An 18,062-nucleotide genomic window follows, 5' to 3' on the forward strand; every position below is an offset into this window, starting at 1 on the left:
AACCTTTAGCATGCAACGTCCTCTCTTGTGCTGGTGCTAATCTGTCCATCTGCAGGTCAGGGGGCAGCTCCTCAGCTGGTAAGAGTGGCACACTTTTCTTTCCACAGCAACCCCCAATTCCCTGCTTACACATCAAGAAAAGTACAGCAATGGGCACTGGCAGCTGCAGGGAAACAAAAAAAGTTATTGGTTAAAATAAGAAAAAAAAAAGCTGCTACGAACGCCCCCAGTCGACTGCAGGTAACATGCTTTGTCCTTAGCCACTCAAACCAGAATGCACTCTGTATTAGCACTGACACTGAAAAATAACAGGCTCAGACCTTCTTCCATGCAGCATTGGTGGCTAGAATGATTCCTAGAGGATCTGAGACAATCATTAACAAAAACAGAAATTGCTGAAGAAACTCAGCAAGTCTGATAGCATTTGTGGAGAGGATGCAGAGTTAACATTACGAGTCCAGTGCCTTCTTCAGATCTGATAATAGCTAAGAAGCAGTGATGACAGGAGATCATAGGGGTAAAGGAGTGAGTGGGCAGGTAGAGACGGAGCCCGGAGAGAGTATTTTTTTGAAATACTGTCACACTCTCATTAGAATGATGGTTTAACCTGAGGGTCACACTGCCTCAGGTGAGGGGAGAGTTTGAGAAGGAGAATCCCTCATGGTAACCTCAGCTAGTGCAGGAATTGAATCTGTGCTGTTTACTTCACCCATCACCAACCAACTATCTCTGACTCTTCCTTGCTCCTTCACTTGAATCCGAGTGAGACTCACAGCACAGAAGAGCATCGGCAGTTCTTACTATCCCATCCAAGATAACTGATCCTTTATAAAGAATCCTTAATTGGCTGGCTCAACTAAAGAGCCAACATAGACGTGATTGGCCAATGGTCTCTTTCTGTGCTGTAAAAAGGGTTTTATTTGAGCTATTGTTGCATCTTTTGATGACCATCCTATGACTATTATTGGAAAGTATGAAGTGTGCTGCAACACTGTGCTTACCAATATTCACTCATCTCAATCCACATAGACAAGGAGAACCACGACTTCGACTGGGACAACACCAAGATCCTGGGACAGGCTAGGCAGAGACAAGCACGAGAATTCCTGGAAGCACGGCACTCCACGAAGCAGGCTATTAATAAACACATTGAACTCGACCCCATATACATTCCACTATGGAGGAAACCCAGAAGTGAGGTAATCCAGCTCAACGAACCCCAGAGTTTAAAAACCAGGCGGGAAAACACACCGACGCTTCATCAGAGGCTGCACTGAGGATGTTGCGCAGCATGGTAACGAAACGTCTGCAAAACAACAAACCAGCTCGGCGAGCCAACCAACCTCAACATGTTTGAAGTTTAGTCACTGCAGTGGTAACTCTCAAAGACAACTGGGTGGAGCTAATCAAAGAACCAGCACACTCAGTGTGGACATAATGGCCTTCTTTCATACAAATAATCTATAAGATAGGAGTAGGATTAAGCCATTCAGCCCCTCTAATCTGCTCCGTCATTAAATAAAATCAGGCTGAGGCCTTGACTCCACATTCTCATTAACCCACAATAACCACTGACTCCCTCTGAGTCAAGAATCTATCAACCTCCGCTTTAATTTGAAACAATGACCCCACTTCCATCGGTCTCTGGGCAAGAGTTCCAGAACTTCACAACTTCCTGAGAGAAAAAAAATGTTATTTACGTCTCCCCCATAAATGGGAGGCTCCTTTCTTATTTAAGCTGTGCTCTTTATATTCTAGGCCAACAAGCGAAGTATCCTCTCAGCATCCAATCTGTCAAATGTCCTCAGGGTCTTACATGTTTCAATAAGATCACCTCTCATTCTTCTAAACTCCCAGGGACATAGGCCAAGCCAATCCAACCTTTCCATGTAAGATGACACCTCCATCCCAGGGTGAAGCTTCTCTGAACTGCTCTGAATGCATTTACATCCTGTATTAAATAAGGTTGCCTCATTGTTTGATCGTACATTTACCTGGCTCAGGTACAGATTGTTTGGCAACAAAAGCAACTGAAGAAGAGTCATACTGCACCTGAAATGTTAACTCTCTGTCTCCACAGAGGCTGCCAGACCTGCTGAGGTTCTCCAGCAATTTCTGTTTTTGTTACAGATTGTCTGGATGTTTCATACATTTGCCATTTCTGGTATCTTGCATACAAACTGGCTGCCATCCTTCTCGTCTTCAAGAAATACTTGGGTTTGGAGGTGGGGGTGGATTGGGTAGTTCCTGATTAACGTACATCCTATACAGCAGCAGGAGGCAATGGCCTAGTGGTATTTTCACTGGACTGTTAATTTCCGGATGCAGATAATGTTTTGGGGAACCTGGGTTCAAATCCTGCTGTTGCAGATGATGGAATTTCAGTTCATTAAAAAAAAACCTGGAATTAAGATTCTACTGATGACCATGAATTGATTGTCAGGAAGGAAAAACCCATCTGCTTCACTAATGTCTGTCAGGGAAGGTAACTGCCATCTTTATCTGCTCTGGCGTATGTGTGACTCTAGATCCACAGTAATGTGGTTGACTCTTAGCTGCCCTTTGGGCAATAAATCAGCCAGTGATGCCTTCATCCCAAGAATAAATAATAAAAAAAAGAAGTTTTTCCACAGATAAGATCTCTTTGAGTGGTTCCAACCATCTGAGGGGATCAGAAAGGGATTTCCAGAGGGGATTTTGTTCTTGAACTGCCAAATCTGCAGAATGGGCTGGAGGTAAAGTGAGGTTTGGATGTGGAAGAAGGTCACAGTGCACAGAGGGCTAGAGGCTGGGAGATACCATTAAAGTGTCTGGTCAGGCTTCATGGACCAGCTAGCTAGTCTTTTCCTGCCTGTCACCATCATCTGCTCGTGTAAGTTCAGATCATCCTGGTATCATCATATCTTACATTGACCAGTGCCATGATCCAGAAGGCGTAGGACACTTGCGAGATGACAAGCCCGTCAGTTGGAAGCACGAACTGGGTCTCATTAACGACGTGGTGTGGGACCAGGTACTTCCGAATGTGGGTCAAGTCAGAGAAAGTCCCATTCACAGTTCGGTTGTTCTGTATGCAGTTTGTTTCAGAAAGGAAAGGATCGGCTATCATGGGGCTGAGGAATGCACCAAAACCAACACAGAAATGAAGAACCTGTTAGCAAAGAAAGAAGGAGGTTATCAAACCAAGCTCCCAGTCAGTCAATCAATTAAGAAAGAATGAGCACCTCTTAGAATTACAATATTTTCAAGAAATGAGCCCCACAAGATTGTCGAAAGCTCTCTCTCTTGGGTTGGCGACCCATGTATCTGCTGCCCTTGGCTTTCATAGAATCCCTGCAGTGTGGGAGCAGGCACATTTGGCCCATTGACCCTCTGAAGAGCATCCCAACCAGACCCAGACCCAACCCCTACATTTCCCACGATAACCCACCTAACCTGCACATTATGAGCAATTGAGCATGGCCTATCCACCTAACCTACACATCTTTGGAATATGGAGGAAACTTCCACAGACAAGGAAACAAATGTGCAAACTTGACACAGGTAGTCACCTGAACACAGAATTGAACCTAGGACCCTAGCACTATCAGGCAGCAGGGTTAACCAGTGAGCCACCATGCCACCCAATTGATATAATGAGGATATCTCAAAGCATCAAGAAATTACAACCCAACCTATGCTTGGCCCAAAGGTAACTTTATGCTCTGTGTCAGTGCTTTTTGTATCAAATAGAAACTCGTGCTTTTACACAAACTGCATTTAAATCCAGTTAGTAGAACTCTGCTGTTTGACTTGTTTGCATTCAGTCCAGTAAAGGGTTAACTTTATCTAAAATAAAAAGCAACTGACTGGAAAATTAGATGTCCATGTTTAACATTGTGAAACTCAATGGTAGGTGTAGCTTAAATAATTTGTCTTTATGTAAAGAAAGTGGAACAGAAATGTCAAGCAGTTTATTTATATTCAAAATATCATGGCTTTTGAAGTGAGTTACATTTTGCTCAGAGTCAAGCAAATCACATCAACAAGGAAAAAGAACGAAATAAGCTGAAAATTGAGCTCAAATTCCTGTCAGCGCATTGACCTTCATTGTTGAGGCTTTAATTTGATGCAGAGTTTGGCCTTGGCTGACAAGTTTAAATAAAATTCAGATCAATTACTATCCTCAGGCTAATTCTTCAGAAGTGGTTCATTCAAATCACTATTATTAGTCCCAAATAAAAATGCCAATATTAAAGCTTATGACAAGTGAGAGAATCAGATTTGAGTTAATTTATGTCAAATGCACCTGCTTTGCTTCCAGCCAGCATAACACATGTTCTTATACAAATGATAATTTACCCACAATCTTGTCCCCATGTCAGGCACAATGCAATCAGAGGTTTTGCTCCCTCATCTTCTTTATAGAGAGCTTAGGGACTTGTTTTATTATTTTTAAAAATTTCTTTAAAATTTCATTCATAAAACAAATGGCTGGACAGCATTTATTGCCTATTTATTGGCTATTCCTCGTTGTCATAGAGTCATACAGGACGGAAACAGATCCTTCCGTCCAGCCAGTCCATGCCAAACATAATCCCAAACGAAACTAGTCCCACCTGCCTGCTCCTGGCTCATATCCCTCCAAACCTTTTCTACTCATGAACCTATCCAAATGCCTTTTAAGTGTTGTAATTGTACCCACATCCACCACTTCCTCAGGAAGTTCATTCCACACCCAAACCACCATCTGTGTAAAATATTTGCCCCTCATGTCTTTTTTAAATCTCTCTCCTCTCCCCTTAAAAATGTGCCACCTAGTCTTGAAATCACCCATCCTAGGGAATAGATAACTACGACTAACTCTATCTGTATCTCTTATATAAACTTCTTTTTGGTCGCCTCTCATCCTCCTATGCTCCAGTGGAAAAAGGTCCCAGCCTGTCCAGCCTTTCTTTATTACTCAAACTTTTCATACCCAACAACATCCTGATAAATGTCTTCTGAACCGTCTCCAGCTTAATAATATTCTTCCTGTAACTGGGCAACCAGAACTGGACACAGTATTCCAGAAAGAGGCCTCACCAATGTCCTGTACAAACTCAACATGACTTCACAAGTCCTATACTCAAATGACTGAACAATGAAGGCAAGCATGCTGAAGATCTTTTTAACCACCCTGTCCATATGTGACCCTTGAGGGGGTGGTGCTGAGCTGCCTTCTTGAACCTCTGCAGTCCATTTGCTGCAGGTGAATCCACAATGATGACTGTGACGCAGCATCTTGTTCAGTTTGAGATGAAGACTTTCACCAGATTAGAAAGTTTCAAAACAGTCAGGTTTAAAGCTGGATCAGGACCTGCTTGCACACCAGCAGCCTCTCCCTGCCTAACCCCGATCTTATCTAAACTTCTGCTGTTTATATCCTGAACTCACTTTGATTCCTGTTCACCTATCAACCCCTGTGCTAACTGAGCCACACTGGCTCTCAGCCAAAACACTACAAATTCGAAATTCTCATTCGTGTGTTCAAATTTCCTACCTTAGTCTCATTTGAGCCACCTGCATTGTTCCCAATCTCTGTAAACTCCTCCAGCCCCACAAGCCTTCGAGACCTCTGCACTCCTCCAACGTTGGAGTCTCTCACTCATTCCCAACTTTGACTGTTCTGCCATTGGAGCTGGGTCTTCAGCTACCTAGTCCCTAAATTGTGGAATCCTCTCCCTCTTTGCCTTTAAGATGTTCCTTAAAACCTACCTCTTTGGATAAGTTTTTAGTCACCTGTCATTTCAACTCCTATGTATTCCCTTGATAACACTCTGGTGATGTATTGGAGCATTTGTCCTATTTCAAAGGTGATATATAATGGAGGGAGCTATCTTCTACTTTCGGAGAGTTTTGGATATGCAACAATTGAACTTGGTGGCCCCTAATTTATGCTAATATTCTTACTGAGTTATATGATACTATCACAGGCAGTGGAGAGGGGGTGGGGGAGGGCAAGTGGTTGGGGAAAAAAACTGCGAAGGCACTCCTATTCATGTAGTGAGGAAGGTTGTTGGAGGAAAATACACATTGATAGTTGATGTGCTGGAGGGTGCTACATTAAGTGATAATCAATGCAGCTGGACATATTGTCGCACTCCATCCTTGGCCCATCAAGTCAAAACTGAACCCTGAACCTGTGAGCCAGAGGGCTGGACACTACTCACTGTACCTCAAAACCTCCTGAGATAGAAGATAAGCCATGGATTTAAGGGATGATCGTCTAGGCTGAATGGGTTGAGCCGATCCCTGCATTTACTTTTTTCATGTTCCCATGCTTGTGATCCTATAGATGATGAGGAACTCTTAAATAAATCTATCAGAAGACCATTATTGCCCAACAAGTATGTGCCAACCTGCAGGAAGACAGGTGAATCCTTCTGGTAGATGCGAACCAGTTGCAGATTAGCGATGGTGTCTATGCAGCCCATGGCCAACCCAGCCACAGCCAGGACGAAGGCAAGGATAATCACATTGTTACAGAAGGGGATGATGGAAAATACAGCTGATATCAGGAGAGTGGAGACAAACAGAGCACTCAGGGAGCAGGAGAACCTAATAGAGAGAATAAAGAGGAAACCATTATTAAAACACGCAGAGAAAAATCATGGCTTTTCAAATAATGGGCATGGTACTTGGAAATGGTACTGCTACTGACAAGGTTTACAGTCACCTCTCTCCTCTCTCTTCCTCCCTGTTGAGAGAAACAAATTTGTGTAGGTGATGAAAATCATGTAGACAAATGAGTTATAACCGATAGTCAATAAAAATTGGATATCAATAGACCCAGCTTCAAATTCCGCTACACACAGGTACCTTCTAGACTCTTAACTTGAAAATATATGAGAAAGTATTAATATGTCTCAGGAAACTATAACAGGGACATACATTCCCCGTAAACCCTAACACCGGACTCACCTACCAAAGGCAATCATTCCTCTCTAATTTCTTCTTTACTGGATACAATGCCTGATTATTCAAGAGTTTCTAAACCATAGCTTATGCTGTGACTTTATACTGGAATTTTATTCACCATTATTCGATACTCATGGGGCAAAAAAGACACATCTACCAGGTCACATTATGTCAGGTTGACCACTCAAACCAAGCCTGTCATCCTGGTGAATTCATATAGCATTCCATCCAAATACCAATATATTCTCCAAGGTTCAGTGTCTAGATGTGCTCTGCAGATAAAAGAGGAAGGCACTGGGAATGTTGTCGGGAGCGGCATGAGTCACTATCAGTTTTATGCCTGAATACAGGACCAAAGCAAGCCATTCTGGACACCACATCTTAAGAAAGGATGGATTGGTCTTGGAGTCAGAGCAGGGTAGATTTACTAGAATAACCAGAAAAAACAAAGAATGCAGGAGCTGGAAATCAGAAACAAAAAAAACAGAAATTGTTGGAGAAACTCAGCAGGTCTGGCAACATCTGTGCAGAGAAGGCAGAGTTAATGTTTTGGGTCCAGTGACCCTTCTTCAGAACTGGGTTGACATATATGTTGAAGATGTGGTGAGGGGTGGGAGGAGTAATAAGTGATACATGGAGGTGGAGCCTAGGGAGAGACAGAACAACAGTTGGACAGGCAAAGGAATGGGTAAAGGTCAATGTGGGACAATCAATTGCTGCTAATGAGGACTATTAAGTTACTGACAATGGGTTGGTTGTGGCACCAGTCTGAAGGATGGTCACTGGACCCGAAACAATAAATCTGTTTCTCTCTCCATGATTGCTGCCAGATCCGCTAAGTTTTCCAGGCATTTCTGCTTTTGTTACTAGAGTAACACTTGAACGTCCGAGTTCTCAATGGTAATCAAACAAATTGCAGTGGTATTCCCTAGAATTTGGTAAGTTATTGGATGATTCTATTGAAGTTTACAAGATATTAAACAGAACATTTAGAGCAAGCAAGTCGTTACTTCTGCCATTTGGGGAGATAGGGACATTGTCAAAACTTTAGAGTGAGACATTTCAGTCCCGAATTCAGGAAACATTTATTCGTGCAGTAGGTGGTAAAAGTAAAATTGAGATCAGCAATTTTTTTGTTAACCAAATACATAGAAGGATATGGGTCAAAGACAGGTCTCCTGTGTTAGATTGCAGATCAGATATGATCTCATTGAGTGGCTGAATAGATTCAAGCGTCATATGGTCTCATTCTGTCCCTATTAAGCAACGGTTTAAGGGAGATGGTAGCACACTGGATTAGCAATCATAAGCCTTACATTAGTGCTCTGAGAGATGGGTTCAAATCCTATTGTAGCTTCTGAAATTTAAATCCCATCTTTTAATTTAAAAAGCTAGCAAAGGTGACAATGAAGCCATCGTCAATTGTTGCAAATACACATCTTGTTCACTAATACCTTTCAGGGATGGAAATCTACAGTCCTCATTTGGTCTGGCCGACATGTGACTTCATTCCATTGCAATGTGGTTAATTTTTAATTGTTCTCTCTGAAATGGTCCAGCAGTCCACTCAATCCAAGGGCAGTTGGAGAACGGGTGACAAATGCTGCCCCCGATGCCAATATTCCATAAAATAACAACTTTTACAAAATTGTGATTCAGCTGGTAAAATTCAGATTTACCTTTGATTGTTTACAAATAAGGAACAGAGAGCCAGCAGATAACCTATCCAGGAGACAGTGTGAGTGTTTTGTCACAAATATTACATATGGGTGTTCCAGTTGATATAAGAACACCACAGAGTCTAAACAGCAGCACAGATTTCTTACATACCCACTGCAACAAGCATATCTCATTCCCATTCTGCACCTCCAGCCTGGATTGCTGCTCAATTAAACTCTGACTGATCTATATCTTAGCTCTATGTAGCCAGTGTGAGTCCATAACCCTTAACAACGCAACTAACCATGATGTGGAGATGCCGTTGTCGAACGTCATCTTGACAAGAGAGCAGCGCTTGGAAAGCTTGTGATTTTAAATAAACCTGTTGGACTGTAGCCTGATGTCATGTGACTTCTGACTCTATCCTGACGAACAGAATTCCTTCACTCTTAGCTTTGAGCTTTTCAATCACACAGTACCCACTACCCTCACTCCCCCACCAACCTCAACCTTAGAGGAGACAGTTCCAAATTTCCATGAGCTTTTACGTGAAGTAATTCTTCCTAATGGAACATTCTAGGTCTAACTATAAGGGTCTGCTCCCTTGTTCTGGAATTCTCAGTGAAAGCAATTTCTATGGATCTGGCAAGTGCACCCAATCCATTAGCACTCTCTTCTCGCATTGTAAATGTTGGCTTACCCCTTGAATAAGTATTTCTTGAGAATTGCCCTGCTGAGTACACGATGTAAAGCTTCAATAAAATGTGTCTTTTTCGTCACCCAGCAATGCTCAAATTGTCTCATAGAGCAGCACTCCGTCAGTGCTGGCACAGAGAGTCAGCTTGTATTCTGCGCATAAGTCTTGGGAGTGAGACCTGAACATTCAACCTTCTGACCCTTTATTGTCTGTCCGCCCACTGTTCCCATCTCCCACAAAAGTGCAGCTGCACTCAATCGGACTTTCACAAGGGACTGCCGGGTTAGGAGGATTCGCAAAGCACAGAAATACTTTGAAACTTGCTATTGTTAAGACATGCATTGAAATCTCACAATGGTGACTCATTAAAGTGAACAATCACTTCATTCAACATGATTTACCCAGATTTAAGCGAAATAAACCTGGATGCATGATTTGAAGTGACATTTGTACGTCAAGGGTTTTAAACAGAGTTAGGAGCAATACAATAGAAAGCACATTATTACTTTATTTGTTAAGTCATGTGCATTTAAATCAACAATCGAAAACAAGCCATTATCAGCTGGGAACTGCACACAAATCACCAAAAGGACAATTGAAGGATATGTTATATTTAGTTAGGTTTTTCTTGCTGCAGTGGCGGGGGTGGGATATAGTGGGAAGGGGAGACGAGACACGGTCTAACTATGAATGGGACAAATAAACATAATTTAGAACCTGCACCTATTCCGTTCCCTAATCAGATTAAATGGGTCTTGCATGTATATAGAATTGGACTTGTATCATACAATGTGACATTGGTATTGTTTAGAAGAGAGAAACCTGGCACACGGCAACAAGAAGACTTGCTACAGGATGCACCTGGTAAGAGGAGACACTCTGTGGGATCCTGGTCAGACCACTGAGGGTTACAGTAGAAACAGTTAAGAGGCTATATGAGCAAGAGTCAATCTTAAAAAAAAGCACCTTTATATATTGTATATTGCATTTATATAGCACCATTAACATTGGAAAACCTTCCAAGGTGTTTTGCAGGGACATAAAAACAAAAACTGATGCCAAGCCCAAAGAGGGAGTTATCCATTTGTGAATTATTCAGGCAGGTAGCCAAAAAGCTAATCAAAGTGGATGGTTTTGAGGAACATCTGACAAGAGAGGCTGAGATGTTTACTGAGCATATTTGAATTCCAACCTTAGATAGCTGAAAGCACTGACACCAATGCTACAGGAAAGGAGGTTGATGATAGCAAAATACCAGAATTGGACAAAAGCAGATTTCACTGAAAGTTGTCAAACTGTAGGAGATAGAGATAGGGAGGGGTGATGAGAAGGCAGAAAATGATGCCAAAATTCATGACTGGATGGGTGAAGAAAAGGCAGGCTGAAGGGACACAGGAATGTAGTGGGTAATTTAGTTAGAATTACTTGTATGCAAGGAGGGTAAATACTAACATGCACTGTTTGGGGCAATTGTTCCATTTTGTGTTATAACCTGTATATCTTTGGAACTCCTAATGAGCATGAAACCGCAGACAGAAGATGTTTGTGTTAGATAATCAGTCTCATTGCCAAAACTAGAGCTTCGGTGAACAATAAACTAATGTTTCATACCAAAATCACTGTTCTGCTGTGTGTGGAATTGATGTTTGAGATATAATGGTAGCCTTACAGAACTGAGCAGGAAAAAGAAGGTAGAAGATTAAGCACGATTCTATTAAATAGCAGAATAGGCTCAAGTCTGAATGACCTTATTTCTTAAAATCCGTCAAGGTCTCTGCACTCCTTCCATTCTGGTCTCTTGTGTATCCCCAATTTCTGTCGCTACTGAGCTTTTGTTGATCTGGGTCCTACACTCTGAAATTTCCCCTCAAAAACTCTCAGCTTCTCATTCCTGCCTCTTTTCCTTTAAGGTGTACCTTACATCCTACCTCACCTATCCTAATAGCTCCTTATGTGGCTTGTAGACAAATTCTCCTTGCTGACACCTTGGGACTCTTTCGCTACGCTACATAAATGTGATTGTTGTTGAGGTGCCATAGGGAGTGTTATTTCACTTTTAGCTTTCTGACTTGCAAACAGTTAATTTAGTCACTGGTTATCTACATTAACGACAAAAACATGTTGACAACACATTCCATGACACATGATTAACTGCAGTAGAAATTAGCCTAAAAATTTAGTAATAAATAATGACAGGTACGATAAAGCATAAAGTTTTGATTTCAGTGCTGGGCAGCTAGAGCACACTGCCTTCACTGGGTGGAACATTATTATCACAAATAAGTATACTTCTTGGAATAATTGTCAAGTGAATTACTCAACCAAGAATTCAACCAAGTCAACCAGATCCGCCTAACTATTGATCCCCCATTAGCACTCACCAATTGGTCCGGCCCAGACATTGCCAATGCCTTTAACGGCCCAGCAGCAGAAGGAATTTACATGGTGAGGTATCACCAAGATGTAGCAACCTGTGCTGTGCAGATTTTGCATCAGTACAAACTGAAGTCCAATTCCAATTCTGCTTTCTTCTGAGTGCTTAGTCTCTTTCCTTCACCCTTGGCATTTGCACTTTCTGCTGTCTGGGGCTATAAGCTCCAGAACACCCTCCCCATACCTATCTGGCCCTCTCTAAAAGTTAAGCACAATTTAAAACTTAACTCTTTGATGAAACCCTGCACTTAATACCACCTTCTGTGGCTCAGTGATAAATATTATTTGATAACTCTCTCCTGTGAAGTGCTTTGCAATATCTACGTTACTATTTTAAAGGCACTACGTAAATGCAAGTTGTTGTTTACAGCTGTGAATCAGCCATAGTGGAATAGCCAACAGTCCACTGTCTAGGTACTGAATAGTTGGTTGAGAAGGGCACTATCACTCATGGATCCCAAGATAAAGTCATGCATTTGCAAACTGGTGGCCAGAAAGCTGTTTATGAGTAAAGGTGGAATAAAATTAAAGGCAACTGAATTTCCACAAACATATAGCCTTCCTTCTGTTGCTAATTTACTGGCATCTGCTACTTTCAATAATGAGCAAATCATATTGCTCATCTGAAGCCAAGATCGTGCACATTGTTGGACCGTGGGAGGAAACTGGAGCACCCGGCGGAAGCCCATGCAAACACAGGGAGAACATGCAAACTCCACACAGACAGTCACCCAAGGCTGGGATCAAATCCAGGCTCCTGGCACTGTGAGGCACCATAAATGGAAGAACATCTGCTATTAAGCACCAAATCCTGTTGATGAGTTTAAAATCCAATATGATCTTGTTCGATCTGGTCAATAAAATAACAATTAAACTGTTGAATGCTATTGATCAATTAGTAACTGATCTACAGCAAACTGATAACAGTTTCCGTGAGCTAATTGTGATCTGTTGCATTAGAAGGATGATCATATTTGGTAGAATTGCAAATAAGGCCACCTATATTTCCAGCAAAAAGTGGAATCATCAACTTACTTTAAATTAAAATTCAAGTGGGGATATGCAAGAAAAGTGATGAGATATAGGACAGTGGAGCATAGGAGGAGGTCATTCCACTCATTGAGCCTCAACTGACTCTTTCGAAAAGCATTCTAATTAATCCAGGTACCTATTCTTTACTCATTGCCCTGCAATCATTTTTTCAGCAGGTACTTACCAAAGCCATTACTGAATCTGTCTAGCATGCAGTGCACTCCAAATCCTAACTAATCCAACTTCTCATCTCAAAGAAGGGTCAATGGGCTCAAAGCTTTAACTCTGCTTTCTTTCCAAAGATGTTGCCAGACCTGTTGTGTTTTTCCAGCAATTTCTGTTTCCGTTTCAGATTTTCAGCATCCGCAGTTCTTTGTTTTAACTCATCTCAACTTTGATTCTTCTGCAGTCACTTTAAACCTGTATCCTTTAGTCATTGGAAATAATTCCTCTTTATTTACCCTATTAAAACACTTGCTGATTTCAAATACTTCTATCTCTTTTTAGCCTTCTTGTTCCAAGAGAAACAGCCCCAGCATCTCCAGTCTGTCTCGTAGTAGTGTATCTCATTGATACCCTCTCCAAAACCTTCCTAAAGTTAGCGGTTGCCAGAAACTAAACAAACCAGCTAGGATCAAATTTATATTTTTTATTGGTTTAGCATAATTTCCTGGTTTTTTACTGATATGATATCAGATCCAATTTGCTTAATGAATACTTTAGGAGCAGTAATGGCTCCCATTGGGATCCAACTGCTTGCAGATTGCGGTAATTCTGAAGTTTCACGATTTACTTCTGTGATCTGGGATAGCGATGAATCATGGAATAAAAGCAAGAAGGTATTCCAAACCTATATGAAACACTAGTTTTCCTGAGCTGGAGCACCATGCCTTATTGTCGTGCCACATGTTAGGAAGAATGTGAATGTGAAGGGTGGCTTGGTGGTTAGCACTGCTGCCTCACAGCGCCAGGGACCTGGCTTTGATCCCAGCCTCGGGTGACTGTCTGTGTGGAGTCTGCACATTCTCCCTGTGTTTGCATGAGCTTCCTCCGGGTGCTCCGATTTCCTCTCACAGTCCAAAGATCTGCAAGTTAGGTGGATTGGCCATGCTAAATTACCCATGGTGTTGAGGGATGTGTAGGTTAGCCATGGGAAATGCAGGGTTACAGGGATGGTGTACGGGGATGGGAATGGGGATGGGGATGGGTCTGGGTGGGATGCTCTTTAGAGGGTTGGTGTGGACACATTCGGATGAATGTCCTGTTTCCACACTGTAGAGATTCTATGGATTTCTATCCTATGGAGGGTCATTTTAGATTTAATTGGCCACTGTCTGCACTGTAGGGATCCTATGATTAAGGGAAGCTGATTGGATACATAGAGAGGACTGATTTCTGCTGGCTGTGGAGTCCAGTGTCTGTGGTTTAAAAATTAGCATAAAAGCTATTCAGGTTAGAAATCACTTGTACACACAAAGGTTTGGGCCTTTTTTGTTGCAAACTGCGAAAGATGACAGATTAATTGTTTAATTTAAATCCTAGATTGTTAAAAATTTTGCTAACCAAATGTATTCATGGAAACAAAACAAAGATGGGAACATAAAGTTAGGTGGCAGATCAACCATTTGTTTAATGAGGCTAAAATGGTCTCTTCCTGTTCCCAGGTCCCATGAAGTGTCTAAGATTAAGGAGTTCCATTCTGCAGTACCTCCATCCTTCACTTTGATAAGCAAAGTTCACAAAAAGTTAACAGAATAAATTTATGTTGCTACAGATCGCTTGTCCTGGATGAGATATGCAACCTTCAATTCCTTGTCTACATGTGGAAACAGCAGGGTGAGAGGCAGAGACAGAATGCTTCCTGGAAGTTATAGTTATACCAGTTAGGCATCAAACTCTGACAGTCCCAACTTCCCTACCATAACAATAGGTGCATCAAACTCAACAGTACAGTAGGATCAGGCCTTCTAGATCAGAACATTATGTACAGGAAGTGTCTACAGCTGCAGCTATGGGTGTTGCATTATAGGAAAGAGTTCAAATGCAATTTACTAGACTGGTTCCAGGTATGAGGTAACTTTAGCTCGGAGCATAGATGCTCTCCATGGAGAGAAGAAGACTGAGAGGAAACCTGACTGAGATTTTCAAAATCACGAGCAGACTAGACAGAGTATTTTTTTATTCATTTGTGGGATGTGGGTGTCGCTGGCTGGCCAGCATTTATTGTCCGTCCCTAGATGCCCTTGGGAGGGTGGTGGTGAGCTGCCTTCTTGAACCGCTGCAGTCCACCTGCTGTGGGTTGACCCACAATGTCATTAGGGAGGGAATTCCAGGAGTTAGGCCCAGCGACGGTGAAGGAACGACAATATATTTCCAAGTCACGCTGGTGAGTGGCATGAAGGGGAACTTGAAGGTGGTGGTGATCCCATCTATCTGCTGCTCTTGTCCTTCTAGATGGAAGTGGTCGTGGGCTTGGATAGGGAGAAATTGTTCCCACTCATAAAAGGAGCGAGAATGAGAGGGCATTGATCTAAAGTGATCTGAAAAATCAGCAAGAGAGATATGAGGAGTTAGGATCTCGAATGCATTGGGGTTAGGGTCTAGAATGCATTGACTGGAAATGTGATGGAGATAAGTTCAATTGAGGTACTCAAGAGGGGCATTGGATGATTATTTGGACAGAAATGGTGTGCAGGGATGGGGAAAACGGTAGGAGATTGGCTCTAAAAAGAGAGCTGGTGCAGTCATGATAGGCTGAATGGTTTCCTTCCATACCGCAATAATTCTGTGATTCTGTGAGCATGTTCTTAAGAAACCATTTCATGTTTAAAGGAAGAAAGCACAGCTGCACTTAAGGAAATGGTGTACATTCAATGTAAGATAGAAGTTTCCACTTGTGAGAGACCAAAATAGAGGTCATAAATATAAGATAACCAATCAGAAATTCAGGAGAGATCTTACTGGTCAGAGAGTGGTGAGAATATGGAAATTGCTACCACATAAGTTGTTCACCTGAACCGATCTAAGTCAGGAACATAGGCAAGGGCATGGAGGGCAAAAGTAATTGAGAGGGAGATGAAGGCGGATGTGTGGAGGCTAGTGTAAACACCAGCAGGGACCAGCCGGCCTGTCTCTGTTCTTTGGATTCTTTGTAAGGAGTGAAGATCCTTGAATCACAGAAAAGGTTTGGGTTAGAACGAGGTCAACCCTGTACCTCTCACAAAATCCATCCCCACACTCCCCAGTGACGCAGTCTTTATCCACAACAAGACTGAAAATCCCACACCTCACCTGAAATACAAGCCTCTTACACTAGCTCTTAGCCTCATTAATGGCTTCTCTCTGTACTGTCTTCAGCAATTCTCTGCCTCTTGTTGCTTGGCAATCAGAAATGGATATAATGTTTGAGATGCAATTTGGCTAGAGCACTATAAAGTTTGATTATTAACTCCTTTTGGCCAGATAGTACATCTTTCTATTGATCTTCTTGATTGCTTTTTGGTACGGATTAGGTAGTGTTAAGCTTAACAAGATTCATAGAATCCAGGAATTCTACTATATGGGTGAAGGCCATTCTGCCCACCTTTGAAAGCAGGATCTAATTAGTTTCATTCCCATGGTCGTGCGCATAGTCAAGAAAATTTCTCCTTTGCACATACATTTCCAATGACCCTATTGGAAGCTGCTATGGAATCAGGCTATGCACTTCAGATCACAATGGTGTAAAAAAACTCGATCTTTTCTTTGAGAATCTTAAGACAGTGTCCTTGAGTGTGTACTGTCCAATAGTTTTCCACTCTAGTTTATCAAAAATTCTTCACAATTTCGATCATCTCTTCATTTTCCTGCTCTATGGAGCATAATCCTTGTTTCACTAGACCCAGATAACTAATGGTGGTCATTCCTGGCATTATTCTAATACATTTCTGCGGTCTCTCCTACACTTCTTTCAACTTCACCTTTAGCTACTTTAACATCATTCAGCTTATGTTGCTCATTTTTCTATCCAACATGTAAGATTTTACACTTCTTAACATTAAATCTAATGCACTGTTCTGTCCATCTGCACATTTTGTGTAACTTGATGTATAAATTCTAAGCTGCCTCTTCAAATACACCGATGGCTCATCAAGTTTGCCAACAACTGAAAATCTATTGCTTTCTAAGTATCCCTTTCTCAATTCCAGACTGCATTTACAATTCAGTTCTGGGTACTGCACCTTAGAAAGGATATATCTGTAGGATCAAATTACTGCAGATGTTGGAATCTGTACTGAAAACAACAAATGCTGGAAATCGCAGTGAGTCAGACATCCATGGAGAGACAGCAAGCGAACATTCATCTGCCAAAGTCATCTAGACTTGAAACCTTAGCCTGCTCTCTCTCCATGGTTGCTGTCTGACCCGCTGTGATCTCCAGCATTTATTGTTTTCAATTCAAAGGATATACCTGCCTTGGAGAGAGTGCTATGCAGATTCATCGGTGTGACACCGCATCTGAAAGGGTAAAATACATGAGCAAATATTGAAAAGAGCAGATTTATATTTCCTCAACTATAAAACATTTAGGGGTGAGCTCATTGACATGCTTAGGAGTTGATGGATTTGCTAAATTGAAACAATTTCCTCTGGATGGAAGTCTAGGACAAGGGGGCATAATCTTAAAAATAAAGTCAGGTCATTCAGGAATGATATCAGGATGAATTCTTTCCCATGAGGAGCCATGGAAATTTGGAATTCCATCCCTCCAAAGCTGTTGAAGTGGGTCACTTGAACATTTCAAAACTGAGATTGATAAAACGATAGAATGAAATGGCATTAGCCAATGGTATTGCAAGCTCTAGGATGAAGGTAGGTTTATGGAGATAAAATACAGATTGGTAATGATCTAACTGAATGCTAGCAGAGTTGGATAGTCTCTTTTTCCAATGATAGCAATATTCTGATTACCAGTGATGTAATTGATATTTCCTCAAGTACAAGACCGTAAAGGCACAAGGTCAACTTGTCCAACAAGTTGCCCCATCAGAGCCACTGTATTTGTAGACTGTGATGGATAAATGCATGGTACAGTCAGTACACACTGTAATGTTGCATCATTAACATTACTGTAACATATAAGAATATGTGGAAGTTACTAGATAAGGTCAGGCAATTTGGTTCAAAAATAACCTTGAGTCAGTTTTACTCTGCGAACAGGAAAATCCCCCCAGTAACCTGTCCTGTACTTCAGCTCCATCAATTACAATACTGCGTGCGTGTGGCAGAGATGCTAGCAGAGAGTTTGGGATGACAGTGGCAT

At 41.8% G+C, this 18,062-nt stretch overlaps 1 protein-coding gene across 1 annotated transcript in view; it reads right to left on the bottom strand.

Annotated features, from left to right (window-relative positions):
* mfsd4aa (major facilitator superfamily domain containing 4Aa) overlaps positions 1-18,062 on the bottom strand; it is a 56,696-nt gene that overhangs the window by 27,091 nt on the left and 11,543 nt on the right. The window contains exons 2-4 of the mRNA XM_048612259.1: positions 6,381-6,579; positions 2,909-3,151; positions 4-163 (exon numbers count right to left, since the gene is read on the bottom strand). Coding sequence (XP_048468216.1) covers positions 4-163; positions 2,909-3,151; positions 6,381-6,579 — 602 coding nt within the window. The remainder of the gene's footprint in view (positions 1-3; positions 164-2,908; positions 3,152-6,380; positions 6,580-18,062) is intronic.

Source organism: Rhincodon typus, chromosome 25 (assembly GCF_021869965.1).
Source record: "Rhincodon typus isolate 14 chromosome 25, sRhiTyp1.1, whole genome shotgun sequence".
In the NCBI taxonomy this organism is placed as follows: Eukaryota; Metazoa; Chordata; class Chondrichthyes; order Orectolobiformes; family Rhincodontidae; genus Rhincodon; species Rhincodon typus.